Here is a 20,178-nt window from a genome sequence, read left to right as displayed (position 1 = left end):
CTGGGTGAAAATGTTTTTCCTCATGTCCCCTCTAATCCTTCTGTGCCCCCTGGTAATTGACCTCTCTGCTAGGGGAAACAGGTCCATCCTGTCTGCTCTATCTAGGCCCTTCATAATTTTGTACACCTCAGTTAAGTCAGCCCTCAGCCTCCTGTGTTCCATGGAAAACAACCCTATCCTATCCAATCTTTCCTCATAGCTGCAACTTTCAAGCCCTGGCAACATTCTTGTAAATCTCCTCTGTATTCTCTCCAGAGCAGTTATATCCTTCCTGTAATGTGGTGACCAGAACTGTATGCAATACTCCAGCTGTGGCCTAACCAGCTTTTTATACAGTTCCAGCATCACATCCCTGCTTTTGAGTTCTATACCTCAGCCAATAGAGGAAAGCATTCCATATGCATTCTTAACCACTCTATCTACCTGTCCTGCCACCTCAGGGACCTGTGCACATGCACTCCAAGGTCTCTCACTTCCCCTCTCAATATCCCCCTGTTTATTGTGTATTCCCTCACTTTATTTGCCCTCCCCAAATGCATTACCTCACACTTCTCTGGATTGAATTCCATTTGCCACTTTTCCACCCACTCAATCAAACCATTGATATAATTCTGGAGTCTACGGCTATCCTCTTCACTAATAATTTTTGTGTCATCAGCAAATTTCCCAATCATGCCTCCCATAGTTAAGTCCAAATCATTAATATATACCACAAACAGCAAGGGACCCAACACTGAGCCCTGTGGAACCCGACTGGAAACAGCTTTCCATTCACAAAAACATCTGTCGACTACTACCCTTTGTTTCCTGTCCCTGAGCCAATTCTGGATCCAACCTGCCACATTCCCCTGTATCCCATAGCTTTCATTTTACTGACCAGTCTACCATATTGGACCTTGTCAAATGCCTTACTAAAATCCATGTAGACCACATCCACTGCACTACCCTCATCAATCCTTCTTGTTACTTCCTCAAAAAACTCAATTAGGTTCGTAAGACATGACCATCCCTTAACAAATCCATGCTGACTATCCCTGATTAATCCGTGCCTTTCCAAGTGGCAGCTTATCCTGTCCCTCATAATAGATTCTAACAATTTATCCACCACCGAGGTCAGACTAACTGGCCTATAATTATTTGGCCTATCCCTCACCCCCTTTTTAAACAATGGTACAATGTTCGCAAACCTCCAATCGTCTGGTACCTCTTCTGTATCTAGTGAAGATTTAAAGATGATCCTCAGCGCATCTGCTATTTCTTCCCTGGCTTCTTTTAACAACCTGGGATGCAATTCATCTGACCCTGGCGATTTATCCACTTTCAAGGATGTCAGACCCTCTAGTATTTCCTCTCTCATTATGCTTATCGTATCTCATATTTCACACTCCTCCTCTTTTACTACAATGTCTGCATCATCCCTCTCCTTTGTGACGACAGAGACAAAAAACTCATTAAGAACTCTGCCCACATCTTCTGCATCCATGCATAAGTTCCCTTGTACATCTCTGAAAGGCCCTACCCTTTCCTTAGTTATCCTCTTGCTCTTAATGTACTGATAAAACATCTTCGGGTTTTCCTTGATTTTACCTGCTAATCATTTTTCATGTCCTCTCTTTGCTTTTCTAATTTCCTTTTTTATTTCACCCCTGCACTTTCTATACTCCTCTAGTTTTTCTAAAATATGAAAATTTTTGTGATCACCATAAGCTTTGTTTTTCTGCCTTAACTTACCTGGTAAGCTCCTAGATAACCAGGGGGCTCTAATTTGGCAGTACCACCCTTTATCTTTGTGGGGACATGTCTACACTGTGCCTGTAGTATCTCACTTTTGAATGACTCCCACTGGTTTGCCACTGATTTTTCTTCAAGTAGCTGTATCCAGTCCACTTTCGCCAGATCATCTCTCAGTTTCTTAAAATTTGCCTTCCCCCAATTTAGAACTTTTACTCTGGTTTTATCTTTGTCCTTTTCCATGATTATGCTAAAACTTACTGTATTATGGTCACTATCTCCAAAATGGTCACCCACTGTTATTTCCTCCACTTGCCCAGCTTCATTACTGAAGACTAAATTTAGAATTGTGCCCCCTCTCGTTGGGCTTGTTATGTGCTGGCTAAAAAATGTTCTCTTGAATGCAGTTCAAGAATTTTGTGCCCTCTGTGCCCTTCACACTGTTTGTATTCCAGTTGATATTGGGGTAGTTGAAATCCCCAACCATTCTTGCCCTATAGCTTTTGCACTCAGAAATTTGCCTCCATATTTGTTCTTCTACCTCCCTCTCACTATTTGGGAGTCTATAGTACACTCCTAGTAGTGTGGCTGCCCCTTTTTTATTTCTCAGCTCCACCCATAATGGCCTTATTTGATGATTCATTTAGCAAATCATCCCTCCCCAAAGCTGTAATGGATTCTTTAACTAATTATGCTACACCCCCTCCTTTTCTCTCCCTCTCTCTATCCCACCTGGAAACTGTATATCCAGGGATGTTGAGCTGCCATTCTTGCCCCTCTTTAAGCCGAGTTTCCGTTATAACAATATCATGTTGCCATGTGTCTATCTGCGCTCTCAGCTCATCGGCTTTATTTACTAGACTCCTTGCATTTAAATAAATACCCTTTAATTCTGCCAAATTCCTGTGCTGCACACTTTTTAACCTTTGCTTTTTCTGTCTTTCAGTCACTCGCTAATTTTCTGTCTCCCGTTCCCTACCCTGAAACTGTCCTATCTGAAACTGCGCTCAGGTTCCCATCCCCCTGCCAAACTAGTTTAAACCATCCTCAACAGCACTAGCAAACCTTCCTGCAAGGATATTTGTCCCAGTCTTGTTCAGGTGCAGACCATCCGGCTTGTACAGGTGCCTCCTTCCTCAGAATCGGTCCCAATGTCCCAGAAATCTGAAGCCCTCCCTCCTGCACCATCTCTCCAGCCATGCATTCATCTGGTGTATTTTCCTACTTCTATACTCACCAGCAGATGGCCTTGGGAGTAATCCGGAGATTACTATCTTTGAGGTCCTGCTTGCTAATCTCGTTCCTAACTCCCTAAACTAAGCCTGCAGGATCTCATCCCTCTTTCTTTTTATATCATTGGTATCAATATGGACCACAGCCTCTGGCTGTGCACCCTCGCCCTCCAGAATGCTTTTAGCCACTCAGTGATATCCATGACCCTTGCACCAGGGAGGCACGATACCATCCTGGAATCATGTCCGCGACCACAGAAATGCCTATCTGTTCCCCTAACTATAGAATCCCCTATCACTATTGCTGTCTTGTCTTTTCTCCTCCCTCCCTGCACAGCTGAGCCACCCATGGTTCTCTGGTTATGACTCTCACTGCACTCTCCAGAGGAATCCTCTCCCCCATCGGTACTCAGAACTGAATACCAGTTAGAAAGTGAGATGTTCTCTGGGGACTCCTGCAGTATCTGCCTTGACCTTCCTGTCTGTCTGGCAGCCGCCCAGTCCCTCTCTGCCTATGCTCTCTTAAGCTCCGGGGTGACTACCTCCTGAAACGTGCTATCCACATGGTTCTCCGCTTCGCGGATGTGCCACACTGACTCCAGCCTCTGCTCGACTTCCGAAACCCGAAGCTCATGCTTCTGCAGCCGGTGACACTTCCTGCAGATGTGTTTGTCAAGGACATATGGTACGTCCACGAATTCCCACATACCACAAGAGGCATATTCCACTCGGCCAAGCTGCCCTGCCATTACTTCGCTTTATAAACTAATTATTGCTAGTGTAATAAGTGGAATAACTTACCAGTTATTTTCCAATCAGCTTCTTCCCCGAACTGTGGAGGCTGAAAAGGCAGAAAAGGAAAGAAAGACAGCAAAGCGCATCTCCTTCCCCTATTCAGTAAAATCCCTCACACACAGCTCACAGCCTTACTCTGTCCAAACAGCACTATTCTAACTAGTAATTATTAATAAATTACACGAATTAAAAAACCTTAGTAGTAACAACCTTACCACTTACAAGGTAGCTATTTGAGGGTTGTTTTAAATAACTTTTTTTTAATTTTTTGAAGCTATTTACAGGCAATAATAGATGTTACTTACCAAACAATCAGCTTACAGATTTCCCATGATGTCGCTGGTAGCTTTTTTTCCCTCTTTTTTGAAATCCAGCATGCACCGACAGAGAGAGAGAGAGAGGGAGACAGCCTTGGATGCATCTTATCTGGTCCTGGTTCCTTTTCCAATTTAAGTACAGACAGCCTATCTAATACTTCATCTTTATCGATTTTAAACCCTTCTACTGTCTGACTTACCTCCTTTTTCAGCCTGCGTTGCATCATCTTCCTTGGTAAAGACCCTCTGCCTCCATGTGTAAATCCCCTTTATGGCCCATAATCGGCCCCACTCCTCCTTTTACCACCCTTTTACTATTTATATGCCTATAGAAAACTAGGATTGCTCTTTGTCCTTTTCCATAGTGAGCCTAAACCTTATGATACAATAATCACTGTCCACTAAATGCTCTCCTACTGACACTTGATCCACTTGTCCACCTCATTCCCAAGAACCAGGTCTAGCAGTGCCTCCTTTCTCATTGGACTAGCAACATACTGATGTGGAACATTTTCCTGAACAGACTCTCGGAACTCTTATCCCTCACTGCCCTTTACATTATGATTATCCCAGTCTATGTTTGGATAATGAAAGTCCCCCACTGTAACTACCCTATAATTTTTGTGGCTGTATGTAATTTCCTTGCAAATTTGTTCCTCCATGTTCTTCTCACTAGCTGGTGGCCTATAGACAACACCGAGCAATGTAACTGCACCTTTCTAGCTGTAGCCAAATTGATTCTGTTCTGACATCTTTATCCAGCACTGCAATGCTCTCCTTAATCATTACCGCCACCCCTCCCCCATTTTTCTCTTTCCTATCTTTTCTGAACACAGTGTATCCAGGAATGTTTGACACCCAGTCCTGCCCTTCTTTGAGCCAGCTCTCTGTTATAGCCAGATCATATTTCCACATGGCAATTGGTGCCTGTACCTCACCAGTCTTATTAACCACACTCCATGCATTCACATACAGAGTCATAGAGCACAGAAACAGGCCCTTCGGCCCATCGTGTCTGTGCTGGCCATCAAGCACCTACCTATTCTAATCCCACTTTCCAGCACTTGGCCCGTAGCCTTGTATGCTATGGCTTTTCAAGTGCTCATCTAAATACTTCTTAAATGTTGTGATGGTTCCTGCCTCCACCACCTCTTCAGGCAGTGCGTTTCAGATTCCAACCACCCACTGGGTGAAATTTGTTTTCTTCAAATCCCCTCTAAGCCTCCTGCCCCTTAGCTTAATTCTATGCCTCCTGGTTATTGACCAATCCGCTAAGGGAAAAAGTTTCTTCCTATCTAACCTATCAATGCCCCTCATAATTTTGTATACTTCAATCAGGTCCCCCCTCAGCCTTCTCTGCTCTAAGGAAAACAACCCTAGCCTTTTCAGTCTCTCTTCATAGCTGAAATGCTCTAGCCCAGGCAACATCCTGGTGAATCTCCTCTGCACCCTCTCCAATGCAATCACATCCTTCCGATAGTGTGATGCCCAGAACTGTACACAATACTCCAGCTGTGGCCGAACTAGCATTTTATACAGCTCCATCATAATCTCCCTGTTCTTATATTCTATGCCTCGGCTAATAAAGGCAAGTATCCCATATGCCTTCCTAACCACCTTATCTATCTGTGCTGCTGCCCTCAGTGATCTATGGACAAATACACCAAGGTCCCTCTGACCCTCTGTACTTTCTAGGGCCCTACCATCCACTGGATATTCCCTTGCCTTGTTAGTCCTCCCAAAATGCATCACCTCACACTTCTCAGGATTAAATTCCATTTGCCACTGCTCCACCCATCTTATCAGCCCATCTATATCATCCTGTAATCTAAGACTTTCCTCCTCACTATTTACGGCACCACCAATTTTCGTGTCATCTGCAAACTTGCTGATCATACCTCCTATATTTACATCTAAATCATTAATGTACACTACAAACAGCAAGGGTCCCAGCACCAATCCCTGTGGTACACTACTGGTCACAGGCTTCCACTAGCAGAAACAACCCTCAACCATCACCCTCTGCCTCCTGACACTAAGCTAATTTTGGATTCAATTTGCCAAATTGCCCTGGATCTCATGGGCTGTTACCTTCTTAACCAATCTCCCATGCGGCACCTTATCAAAAGCCTTACTGAAGTCCATGTAGACTACATCAACTGCTTTACCCTCATCTACACATCGAGTCACCTCCTTGAAAAATTCAATCAAGTTACTTAGACACGATCTCCCCCTGACAAAGCCATGCTGACTATCCCTGAATAATCCCTGCCTCTCCAAGTGGAGATTAATCCTGTCCGTCAGAATTTTTTCCAATATTTTCCCAACCACTGATGTTAGACTCACCTAATTATCTGGTTTATCTCTGCTACCGTTCTTGAATCATGGTACCACATTCGCTGTCCTCCAGTCCTCTGGTACCTCTCCCGTGGCCAGAGAGGCTTTGAAAATATGTGTCAGAGCCCCTGCTATCTCCTCCCTTGCCTCACATAACAGCCTGGGATACATCTCATCTGGGCCCCGGGATTTATCCACTTTTAAGCCTGCTAAAACAGCTAATACTTCCTTCTTTTCAATACATATGTTCAAGCATATCACAATCCCCCTCCCTGATCTCTACACCTGCATCGTCCTTCTCCATAGTGAACACAGATGAAAAGTAATCATTTAAAACCTCACTTATATCCTCCGGCTTCACACATAGATTGTCACTTTGGTCCCTAATGGGCCCTACTCTTTCCTTGCTTATCCTCTTGCCCTTAATATACTTAGAAAATGCCTTAGGATTTTCCTTTATCTTGCCTGCCAGTGTTTTTTCGTGTCCCCTCTTCGCTCTCCTAATTTTTTTTTAAGTACCCCCCTACACTTTCCTACTCCCCTAGGGCCTCAGCTGTTTTCAGCGCTCTGAATCTGCCATAAGCCTCCTTTTTCTTCCTGATGCAGTCCTCTATATCCCTTTACATCCAGAGTTTCCTGGACTTGTTGGTCCTACCCTTCACCTTAACGGGCACATGTTGGCTCTGAACTCTCACTAAATGCACATTAACCCTGATTCAGACTTTATTACTTTCTCCATTACCAGGACCCCACTTAATAACTTACTAGTCCCTACTCCTGTGCTATCTATCTCCCCCAGTATTCTGTGCACCTTGGTATTCTCTCTAATACTTGCTCTTGGTTCCCACATCCCTGACTAGTTACCAGTTTGGCTTCCCTCCAATCTGAGCTCCCTCTCAGGTTCCCATCCCCCTAACAATTTAGTTTAAACCCTCCCTAACAGGTTTATAAATCTCCCTGCGAAGATGTTCATCCCAGTCCTGCTAAGATGCAACCCGTCCATCTGCCCCAGAACTGGTCCCAATGTCGCAGAAATCTGATGCCCTTCCTCCTACACTAGTTCTCCAGCCATGTGTTCAATGCTCCATTCTCATATTCCTATGCTCCCTTGCACGTGGGACTGGGAGTAATCCTGAGATTACTGCTTTTGAGGTCCTGCTTTTTAATTTCCTTCCTAACTCCCTAAAACCTGCTTTAATGACCTCATCCCCCTTCTTACCTATGTCATTGGTACCAATATGGACCATGACCTCTGGCTGTTCACCCTCCCCCAGAAGAATGCCCTGCAGACTCTCCATGACATCCATGACCCTGGCACCAGGGAGGCAACACACCATCTTCATTTCAGTTTTAATTTGTTAATCTGTTTCAGGATATGCTTGTTTAGTCTGAGTTTATTGATCTTAAGTACACACTTGTCCTTCGTGTCTGGCATTATTCTTTTAAATATGTTCATTGGACTGTTACTAAAATGTTAACCAACATCCTCCTTCAATGCATTTGTTCAAATTATTCCCTCATCTCTTTGAATTTAGCCATTTTAAGGTTATAAACCTTGCTCATTGGTTCTAGGTTCAATTGGGTCCCAGATCATGTTAAATCTGATCCTTGTGTAGTCACTGTCCCCCAGGGGTACCTTGACTTCACTTCCCTGTGTGTTTGTCTGGGTCATATATGAATACCAGGTCACTACCACCCGTCGCTTCCCTTATGCACTGAGTTATGAAGTAGCCATACGTTATGTTTGTTAATCCTGACTCTTTATTGACCAGTTTCCCTGTTTTATATTGTGTTGTCTGAAGCCTCCCATTAAAATAACTCTCCTGTTCTCACAAACCTTTCTAATTTCTTTTGTAGAAAACATTGTCTCCTTTGTGTCAATTTCTAGCCAGTCAGTGGCTAACCCCATCCCAATCAATCACTTACCTCCCACTTGTCCCTGATACATAGCTATTCCTTTACCATCCTTTCCCTCCTCTGGGTTTAGCCACGTTTTCAATAATCCTATCACATCGTAGTTTCCCACTGTCACGACTGCCTCCAGTTTTCATATCTATTATGGGTGCTTCCAACATTCACTTCATCAAAATAGGGGCAAGAATTGTGATTTGGTCCATCCTGGCACAATGAAAAGCACAGTTCTACACAGAAAAGAGCAACAATTTCAGAGACACCAAGGGAGAAATTTAGAAGTTGATGTGTGTTTGAGTAAAGCTTCTGTTTTGTGTTTCAAGTGAACTTTGATAATTTGAATATTACTTTGATTCCATTTAATACAGCACTTACTACATCCTGAGTTATCTTGCCATCTCTCCTATGCTTTCAAGGTTGGAGGTGGCCTGCATTTGGCTCTTCACTGAGAATCTAAATTAAGGAGGAACAAAGCTTTTTGGTTCTATATGCAATTTGTGAGCTCTAGATGCAGCATGTTTGGTTACGTTCTGAAGAGAAGCTGTCTTTAAAGTCTCTATCTTTACTGTTCTGTTGTCCTTTTGTACTTTTAGCCTTAAACTCAGCAGGAATTCATTCCAAATTCTTCATTCTAAAAATTGTTGCCACAATTAAACTAATAACACCTGCAGATCAACTGTAAATGTAAATACACATATACACACAAACACATATACACACAGATACATATACACACAGCTACCTGCAAACACACATACACACAGATACATATACACACAGCTACCTGCAAACACACATACACACAGATACATACACACAGATACATATACACACAGCTACAAGCAAACACACATACACACAGCTACATGCAAACACATACACACAGATACATACACACAGCTACAAGCAAACACACATACACACAGCTACATGCAAACACATACACACAGATACATACACACAGATACATATAGATACACCTACACGCAAACACACACATACACACAGTTACATATACACACAGCTACCTGCAAACACACATACATACAGATACATACACACAGATGCATATAGACACAGCTACACATAAACACACATACACACAGATACATACACACACATACATCTACACACAGCTACATGCAAACACACAGATACATATACACACAGCTACACACAAACATACATAGGCCAGAATTTTTCATTGGGTGGGGGAGGCCCCTGTCCACCAACCAAAATGTCTGTGGTGACCCCGCTTCCACCAGTCCTGGGGAGCCAGACTGGGATTGTTCGCTCCCCAGGCCTTTAAGTGGTCTGAAGCGGGACTTCCATCTCCTTGAGGCAGGAGGTCCCGCCTAATGGAGCTGCCGGCCAATCAGCGGGCTGGCAGCACTTAGTCCCAGCGGCACCACCGGGAGCGGTGGCCACTGCTGGGATTACACCCAGCCATCGGAAGATAATGAAGGACGGCCCCAGAAAAAAGGTAAATTTTAAGGGTCTCGGTGGGGGCAATCAGTCAGGCCCCAGCGAGGCAAGGGGGGGTTGGTTAGGGGGGCGGGGGGAGTATTGTGCATTGGGGACGGTTGGGACTTCAGGGTGGCACTCCATGGGGCACAGGTGCCCAATCAAGAGGGCCCCACGCCAACCCGCAAGAGGGCCGCCTGGTTTGGTCAGGTGGGCTTTTTTGAGGCATCAGCTGCCTGCCTGCCAAAGGTAAAAGGATACCCTTAAGTGCCAGTTAATTGGCCACTTTAGGACTTGTTTGGCCTGGGGCAGGCGGGCGGGAGGGCCATTTGTCGCCATCGCTGCCCCACGTAAATTGGCAACAGGTACGGTAGGGGGTCGGGAATGGCCCCCCACCACTCAATTTTACACCCCTCCCCCACACCCCGCCACCAGCCCACTCATTTGAGGGATGTGAAATTCTGGCCATACACTCAGATACATCCATAAAGGTACATATACGCACAACCGTATCGACACACAAAGACACATATACACAGATACATACACAAAGGTACATATACATATATACACATACATACAGCTACATGCAAACACATACACACAGATACATATATACAGATACATATACATACAGCTACACAGGTGCCCAATCAGGAGGGCCCCACGCCAGCCCGCAAGAGGGCCACCTGGTTTGATGAGGTGGATTTTTTTGAGGCCTCAGCTGCCTGCCTGCCAAGGGTAAAAGGATACCCTTAAGTGCCAGTTAATTGGCCACTTTAGGGCTTGATTGGCCTGGGGCAGGCGGGCGGGCGGGCCATTTGTCGCCATACACACAGATACATATACACACAGTTACATGCAAGCACACATACACACAGATACATATACACACAGTTACATGCAAGCACACATACACACAGATACATATAGACATAGTTACATGCAAACACAGATACATGTGCACACAGATTCACACAAAAACATACACAACTCCCTTAGGATGGAATGCACTGAAATGTTTGATAGGGCCACAGTGAAACATTCAATAGCAAGGCATGGAGAAGTGCCAAAACAATTGCTTCTGCTACTGCACAGATGTCCATCTAATCTGAGGCACTTGAGAGGCATCTGGCATGATATGTTCTATCAATCTCTGCTATTGTCAATGCACGCTAAATGTTACTGCTGTCTCTACAATAAGACAAGTCCTTTATCTTCTCTCTCTTTATGCTGGGTACCCCACTGCCTACTGTCCCCTTTGGAAAACACTTTGGGACATTAGATGCTGTAGAGATGCATACACAATTCTGCAAAGGTACAAGTTGTTGACTATTGATGTAACATCTGTGCATGACATTTCATTGGGAAAAAGGCAAAGAAATTAACTGAAGTTCTTCAGGAACAGAAATGATGGTAAACCAAATGTAGTGTAAAAAGAAAATGCCAACATACTGGGAATCTGAAATCAATTGAACTAATTTTTTTTTCTTTTTTTATAGGGTTCAAAAGGAAGACCAGGACACACAGGACCAGTAGGACTTAAGGGAGAAAAGGTAGAGAGAAATGAATGTTGCTGTTTTAGCGAAATCCCAAAATTTTCCCCCTGGAGCAGGGTAGTCCAACATCCTGCCCGTGGGCCAGAATCCGGCCCGCCAAAGGTTTCCATCTGGGCTGCCAAGGATGAGAAATTTCTGCTGGAAATCTGCCATTGGCTTCTTACGGCCCAGCAAAGCTTTTGGTGACTGACAACGGCTTTCTACTGGCACATAAACTTTACTGATCAGAGATTCTGCACACCATTGGTTAGAAACTCTGTTCACTGAATAAAGCTTCACTAATTTAATCTATTGTTTAGATTAGTTTCATTTACTTTTCATGCAAGCAGAGCTTAAAATGAAGCATTGATTGTATATTATAGGGTAATGAAGGGTCAGCAGGAAAGCCAGGACTACCTGGACCACCTGGACCTCCGGTGAGTTACCAATATGTTTTTAGATTCAGGAATATTATCTTTATTTAAGGACAAAGTCAGAATGTAAGACTTCAGAGGACCAGGAAAAGGCCATATTAGGGCAAATTGATTCCTGATTCTTTTGAACCCCAACTACTTGTCCTCTCACCATATTTTTTAATTCCTTCTTCCTCCATTTGCCTCTTGAACCCCTTCGTACTTCTTACATCTCTGACCTACCCTGGAAACTTGAACCACAAGTCCATTTCTTCCTTAGATTTTTCTCATAATTTAGATTCCTGATAGCCTCAATTATCTCGAATGCTCAGTTCTCTAAAAACAAGAACATAAGAAATAGGAGCAGGAGTAGACCATGCGGCCCCTTGAGCCTGCTCTGTCATTCAATACGATCATGCCTGATCCTCGGCCTCAATGCCACTTTCCTGCCCACTCCCCAAATCCCTTGATTCCCCGAGAGCTCAAAAATCTGTCTCTGCCAGCCTTAAATATATTCAACGATGGAGCACCCACAACCCTCTGAGATGGAGAATCCCAAAGATTCATAATCCTCCGAGTGAAGAAATTTTTCTTCATCTCAGTCCTAATTGATTGACCTGAGACTCTGCCCCCGTGCTTTGGACTCCGCTGTCAGCGGAAACAACCTCTCAGTGTCTACCCTGTCAAGCACCTTAAGAATCTTGTACGTTTCAATGAGATCACCTCTCATTGTTTTAAACTCCAGAGAATATAGGCCAAATTTACTCAGGCTCTCATCATAGGACAATCTTCTCAACCCAGGAACCAATCCAGTCAACCTTTCCTGTACTGCCTTCAAAGTAAGTATATCCTTCCTTAGATATGGAGATGAAAACTGCGTACAGCACTCCAGATGTGGTCTTACCAAAGGCCTAAAAAATTGTAGCAAGACTTCCTTATTCTTGCACAATTGTCCCCTTGCAACAAAGGTCAACATGCTATTTGCCTTCCTAATTGCTTGCTGCACCTGCATGCTAAATTTCTTTGCTCCTTGTTCAAGTGCACCCAAGCCTCTCTGAACATCAACACTTCAAACTTTCACACCTTTTAAAAAGTATTCAACTTTTCTATTCTTACTACCAAAGTGAATAACCTCACATTTCCCTGCATTATACTCCATCTGCCACCTTGTTGCCCACTCACTGAACCTAGCTCTATCTCTTTGTAATCTATTTGTGTCCTCCTTATAACTTACATTCCCACCTAGCTCTAGATTACCCAATCATTCTCAAGTTTAATTCTCCTTAAAAAAAAACAATTATGACCCTGCAGTTCCATGAGGGATTCTCTAGACTCAAAGCCATAATTGAGGCTAAATGATAGGAGTAACAGTATAAACGTCAATTTACACCATTTCTCTGGAGGTATAACAATCTCCCAGCAGAGTTATGGCAAACCACTAGAAGACATCTCCCCCCTCCCCCCCCCCCCCCCCCACTGCAGATTTTCTGGGTTGATGCTTTATATCTGTTTTCCAGTGATTGTTATATTAATTTGGGTATTTCCTGAGTAAAATGGTGAAGTGGACTCGCTCCATGTTTGCTCTGGGCATTCTTCACTTCCTATCCCCATGTTGAGCTTTCAAACCAGTCAGCAGCTGCCCTTTCCTCATTAATAAAATCAGTGCCTTACAATCAGTTTGTTGTGTGTTTTTCTTTGTTTAGTGTTATATTCTGTTGCATTGTCCAAAATTATCATTCACAAAATATGTCAACCTGCCTCAGTAAAATATACTAGTCCAAGAGATGCTATTCCCTCAATATGAAACAATGTATTTCCTGTGGAAACTGAATAGTGAAGGATTAAGTTGCCATGTTCACTTGAGCAGTAGGTTTAATACTTCTCAGAATTCAGTCTGATATTATAATTTACTGCTCTATAGAGCACTGCTGCCTATGAAGGAAATGGAATGAGCAGCATATACAAGATACAGGTAAGATCTTTTAGACATCTTTATACAAATGTTTACTTTGTCTCTACAGATCTGAGCTATGTTGATCCAATTAGTCTTGAAAATGATACTTTTACTTACAAATATGTTTGGGGACCATCTCATCACAATGTTAAGTATAAATGAGGCAGGCAATTCGATGCATTATAGCTCACCCTTCCATGGAAGTCCACTATTCCTCAAATCAGTATCGAACTGCATCTTCAGTGACCAGTCCAGGTACTAATCACTCTTTGATTAAGAAGTGCCTCTGATATCAGTCCTGAACTTGCCTGTTACCAGTTGGTACCTGCAATGATGGTTCCGTTTGAATTGGTGATAAACCTTTCTATCCATTTACTTCGTTTTATAGTTCTGCGAGGTCCCTTTTCTTTTGCCGTCTTTCCTCATAAATCAGTTCTCAGTCCAACCCCTCTCTGCTCTGCTCTCTGAACATAGGGCTTTTTTTTCTATCTTGGTGACCAGAATTAATGGGACAATTTAGCCAGATCCCTAAATCGCTTTGACAGGTCAATCTCCGATTCATACTCAGTTGGTATAACAAAACACTCAGCATTCTGTTTGTTCTGTTGATTGCTGCTCCCCAATGATGAGCTATTTTAAATGTTGAGTGCATTTTAACTCCCTAGTTACCGTCTCCCATAGTTATTCAAGTCATCAATTGAGTAGGTCGATCTCACAATTTTCCTTCCAGTGTGTAGCATTTTGCACCAATTTGCGTTTCATCAGACATTATTCTCTGCAGTCAGAAATTTTCTCAGGCCCTTTTGTCGTTGTTTTAACTGCTTTATTAGACTGGACTGCCTGCCCCCCTCCCCTGGCTTCGTATGATCTGAAAATTTAACCAAGTTGTATTGGTTTCTGCTTCTAGATCTGATTCTTCAGCTGTCCATTCAGTGCATCTCTTCAGCCCTACATTGCTCCATTAACTAGTACTCACTCGTTCAGCCAATTACTTATCCAACTCCTCGTTTTTACAGAGGAGGCACACCACCTTATGCTTTTGTGGCAGGATTTCAAGCAAAACTTCATCAAAAACTCTTTGAAAATCTAGACATACTACACCAAAGGGCTTTCAAACATTCGTTTTCCAGTAAAAGTCAAAAAAGGTTTGCCCCCACCCTCAACTCCCCACCTTCACTTTGGGCTGGATTTTGTGTTGGAGGCAGGGATCCCAGAGCCAGGCCAAAAAGGCAGGGGAACCTAGACAAGATGTAGGTGAGGGGGGGCTGGGGTTTGGTCTTGCGGTCCAGGGGGAGGGGGTCCAGGGGGATGGATTGGTTCCTGGTGTGGGGGGTCTGTCATGGGCCACAAATTGCCCACGGAGGAGGGAAACCACCCCACCCCCCAAGCCCATGGGGCGGGGGCACCTGCACGGTGGAGACCTCCCCCGCCGCTGGTCAGATCCCAGTGGTGGCGGGAAGAGACCCATAATTGGCCGTTAATAGGCATTTAAGGGCCTCAATTGGCCTCTCGCTGGGTGACGAGGAGGCGACGGGCCCCCCGCCCTCCGCCCCCACTAGTCACGATGTTCCGTGCCCCCTCCCACCTCCGCCTCCGATCCCACCTTGGTGGGGCCTGTAAAATGCAACCCTTTATGTTGGCTGCCTTTACAAGGTGATTTCAGATAGTTAATGCCCAAGATTTTTCTCAATTGATTTGTTTATTTTGCTAGTTATTGATGCAAGACCAATAGGTCTTTTGGTAATAGATCCATTTTGTCCTTTTTTAAAAATAGTTACCACATTAACTTGAATCCATCCAATCCCATCCAATCCAGTTTGATGTGGGGTTTTTTTGTTTCATTTGTCTCTCCCAGTAGTTTACTTGGCTCTGGGTAGGATGAAGAGTGTATGTATTGTGAGGCATAAGGCATCACTACGGTTTGAAACAGGCTGGATGGACCAGTTAGTCTTATATCATCTTTCATCTTATATTTCATGTCCAACCACTTAGGTTTGTTTTGTTTGTATTCAATAGTCCTTAGTTTGTATTCAATATTTGCATGTCCTTAAAGGTGTTCCATGTGTCCTCAATTGAGCTTTTCTTCTCTCATTCCCTGGAGATTCACTTCTAAGTGATGTCCATGAAATAGCCTTGTCAAGTTATTACCATATGCCAGTGCCCCTGAGCATCCTACATGTAGGTTTGTCACATTTGGTAGCATGTATACCTGGAGATTTCAGCACAGTACCTACTGCCTTCAATTCTGCCCTTCCCCAGACTCCTGCCATTGGTCACTTGATGTGTCCATCCTCATTGTGCACCACTTACGCACACCAATTGGACAGCTGGTTGGATGATTCTAGACTGACAGTCAAAGCAACCTTTTTGCACATCTTCAATATTTTTTCAACTGTTCAAAATAAAAATGAAAAAAAAAGCTGACAGCTACGTCCTGGAGTTTAATTTTCATTTTCTGGAGATTCTAGGACAATCCTGGAGGGTTGGCAACTCTATCCACATCTGCTCCAGGAATGTCCAATAGTGTATTTGCTGTGTGGGCTGTATAGTTTCTCCAGTTACTTGTGCAGAGGCAAGTGATGGATGGGTGGCAACATCAGAGACAGCCACCTGAACTTGTGTTACACTCTGCATACACCATGGAGCCAGATCTTATATAAGCTTCCAGTATGGCGAGCACAGACCTCATTGTGTCTATGTAGCACAATGTGTCCTTAGTGCTTTCTGGCTGCTATCTTCTTTGTTGTTTCATGGAATGTGAGCAATGCTGGCAAAGCCAGCATTTATTGCTCATCCCTAATTGCCCTTGAGAAGGTGGTGGTGAGCTGCCTTCTTGAACCGCTGCAGTCTGTCTTGTGTGAACTATCTAAATGGCTATGCTTAGCTGAACTTTTCGATTCACTGATTACTGTACAATAAAAATCAGTTCCCCTAGTTTATTGGCTCCTTATACCTATATTGAAATACAACCAATCAGATGTTATTTTTAAAAAATTAGCTCACTTCCATCCACCATGACAGTTCCCAGTTTACAGTCCGCCAAACATACAGACACAAAGCAAGCATGTGTTAAATTATCTGTGTAACACTGTGCAGTGCACTGCCATCCCCATTGCTACTAGTACTGTTTGCCACCTCTCCCCCAGGCATCCCTATCACCTTTCACCTTCTCTCCTTCTAGCTCTATGATGGCCCTCCACCATGCATGTCACTTGCTGCCTGCACTCATCCTCACATGGGTCTGTCCTGCCAGTCAATCTGTGGCCTGTCTCAGTCACACAACCGTCCTCAGGCTTGGACCTCCACTTTTCCAACTGCAAGCAATGGCATGGAAGGTGTATGAGTAATGCTGGATATTACTGAAGTGTAAAATCACAACAATAACGAACAAGTGTTTTGCAAATGTTATAATCACTGAATATCTTACAGGACATTCCAGGCCCACCCGGTCCTCCAGGTTCACCAGTGAGTCAACAATTCATACTGAGTGTTTCTCATGATGTGTCATATCAAAATTGTTTGAGATTTTAGCTGGAATTTCCTGGATCAAACTTGCTGTGAAATTACGCTGAAATTTACTGAACCAATCTCGCCGATAATACCTTACACTGAAATTTCCTCGAATTCTCATCAGTATTTGTAAAAAATGGTATAAATCAGGCAAAAAGCAGCATAAACAATATAGAAATACACCATCTCCCTTCTTTATCTTAATGATATTATGAAAATTAAAGTTTGAACCCATCAAACCATTTATTTTTAATGTAACATATTCTGATGCCGTAAAAAAGCATTTATCGATGCAGAAGATACAATGCAGGTCTCAGTAAGGAGAAATAAAATTGAGAACTTGCTGTAAAACACCAGAATTAGTACATTAGTCCTGCTGTGTCTTAAATCAAGGATCCAAATTTTACACCTGATCAGTACCAGCTAAAGTGCAGGAATCCTATATTTTATGCTTCTTTGCATGGTATGGTCAGAAGTAAGTTAACGATCTACAAGGAGGGGGTCAGTAGACATAACTCAGGATCAATTTAAATGATCAAGGATCTACAGATGTAGCAGTGTTCCGTCGTAAAACCAGCATGAATCAATTATACGTGAATTTCAGTGGCAAGAAGGTGCAACTCTGTTCTTGCTCCATTGTTACAATAACATTCCTAGGAAATTCTGAGCAAACTTTTCTGAATGGTCGTTATTTAATTGCATAGATTCCCCAGACATTCTCACTGTAACTCAAAGTAAATAATTTATAATCTCCATGAATAAATTTGAATTTTGAAAATGTGCCTTGTCTTTTATCTGCATGCCTTTTCTAAGACAGGTGTAATGGCCTTTAATGAGGCATTCGTGTACATGTAAAGTTGTGCAGAATTTATATGTATGAATGCCTTTAGCTTTCTTTTACTCGTGCTCTCCTCTTGCAGGGGTTAAAAGGAGATCCAGGTTCAATGGTAAGCAGGAGCTTCCAAATCAAAAAGTTGCAATGGACAAAGAAATAGCCTCAGAATCTGAATAAATCAACATACAACATGTCGGCATTTATATAAAAGCCTATTGTGCTGTTAGTACATCCTCAACTTCTTCACATAGGGATGGGCCTTGTCACCGCCAGCCACATCACAAGAACGATTTTTTTTTAAATCAAGAGAACTCCTTGCTCTTCTCTAACTAGTGCCAATGGATCTTTATCGTCCTCCTGAACAGTAAAATATGAATTCAGGTTAAAGTCTTATCCAAAGGGAAACATATCCAATAATGTAGCCCATAGTACACCATTGAAGCATTGACCTAGACTGTGTGCCCAGGTCCCAGAGTGGGACCATGCTACAAATTCAGGTCTGCTGAATTTTCAGCCATTCTGCCTAGAGAAAAAGTGGGCGCTGGTGCCTCGAAAACTTGGGCGGTGACCTACCTCCTCATTTCTGCAGTCACTGTGGATATGACGTGGCAATGCTAACCATGGCCTACTGGTGAAGGACTCCAGAGGCAGGAGATAGGCCCATTTAAAATGGAAATCTGGATCCAACGACATCAATAAATGCAAGATAGCCACACAAACCCGGCCTGGATCATGGCTGCTCTGGCTCATGCCTGACACTGCAGCCGGCAGGCTCCCTGCAAGGCCCTCACTTTCAGGCCGCAATCCACAAAGTTGTTTAGATTAGGCCCATTTGTCACAATGCACCAGACCTCCCGGCAGGACGACCAGGCTTTCAACCAACCAACCAGATGGTGCTCCAGAAGAAAAACCCTTGGAAAATTCTTGGATTTAGTAGCATCAGTCAATCCAGTGAACAATGAGCACAAAACAAAAGCAAAATGCTGAGGAAGCTAGAATTTGTGGAGAGAATCAGAGTTAACACTTTAGGTCAATGACCTTTCATTAAACAGTATGAGCATCTTATTTTTATGTGAAATGCCCTATATCTACTTGCCCACTTGTATTACACAGGGCAATAACAATAACATTCCTTTTTGATGAGGATTCGGTAGCAGAGTCTTTCACAATTTCTTCAATATCTCAAAAGGCAGACCAAGCAATCATTTACTGAGAAAAGGCCTGATACAAACCAATTATTTCACAGTAAGGAAAACACTTAATGCAGCAGTTATGATCTGCTTCATTTAATTCAAGAAGTACAACTTAACTTTGCATAATGATACAAAATAAAGAATTCACTATGCCTCCTACTTCAACGGGTCATCTTACTTGGCATAAACAAGATGACTTTGAACCATTTCTAACCCCTTCGCCTGAATGAAAGCCCTTGCAACTTTCTCCTTAAAAATATGACTACCTACGTAACGTCATGTTCAGGAACCCTTTTTGCTAGCCTGTGTCCAAACCTCCATCTTATATATCATTCTTCACAGCCACAAAAGGAATCAAACATTGTGCAAGACCATGAGTGAAATTTGCTTTTTGGTTGCTGAGACAGGTTAATAAACTACTTATTTGTAGTCTCTGAGGAAGCAATATCACTGTTGCCTCATAGCAGATTTCATAGAAAGCTTCGGCACTGAAGAAGGTCATTTAACCCATTGTGCCTGTGTTGGCTCTTTGAAAGAGCTATCCAATTAGTCCCACTCCCCTGTTTTTTCCCATAGCCCAGTAAGTTTTTCCCCTTCAAGTATTTATACAGTTCTGTTTTGAATGTTACTCTTGAATCTGCTTCCACTGCCTATTCGGGCATTCCAGATCATAATAATTTGATGTGTAAAAGCACTTCTCATCTCCACCCTGGTCCATTTAGCAATTACCATAAATCTACATCCTATGGTTACTGACCCTCCTGCCAGTGGAAACAGTTTCTCTCTATTTAGTGTATCAAGATCCTTCATGATATTGAACACCTATTAAATACAAAATCTATTAAATCCCCCCTTAACCTTTTGTGCTCTAAGAAGAACCCCAGTTTCTCCGATCTCATCACATTACATTTGTCCATCGTTTCTGCCTTTTTAAAAACTTGTCTGGAT

General features: G+C 43.1%; 1 protein-coding gene across 4 annotated transcripts in view; it reads left to right on the top strand.

Moving 5' to 3' along the window:
* The window catches only part of LOC137354371 (collagen alpha-1(XIX) chain-like), a 655,592-nt gene that overhangs the window by 529,417 nt on the left and 105,997 nt on the right, over positions 1-20,178 (top strand). For all 4 annotated transcript variants that reach the window (XM_068020137.1, XM_068020135.1, XM_068020134.1 and 1 more), the window contains 5 exons: positions 11,290-11,343; positions 11,709-11,762; positions 13,660-13,710; positions 17,122-17,157; positions 18,123-18,149. In XM_068020137.1, the coding sequence (XP_067876238.1) occupies positions 11,290-11,343; positions 11,709-11,762; positions 13,660-13,710; positions 17,122-17,157; positions 18,123-18,149 (222 nt within the window). The remainder of the gene's footprint in view (positions 1-11,289; positions 11,344-11,708; positions 11,763-13,659; positions 13,711-17,121; positions 17,158-18,122; positions 18,150-20,178) is intronic.

The sequence above is a fragment of the Heterodontus francisci genome, chromosome 3, assembly GCF_036365525.1.
Source record: "Heterodontus francisci isolate sHetFra1 chromosome 3, sHetFra1.hap1, whole genome shotgun sequence".
Taxonomy (NCBI): Eukaryota; Metazoa; Chordata; class Chondrichthyes; order Heterodontiformes; family Heterodontidae; genus Heterodontus; species Heterodontus francisci.
This window is presented reverse-complemented; position numbering and strand designations above follow the sequence as displayed.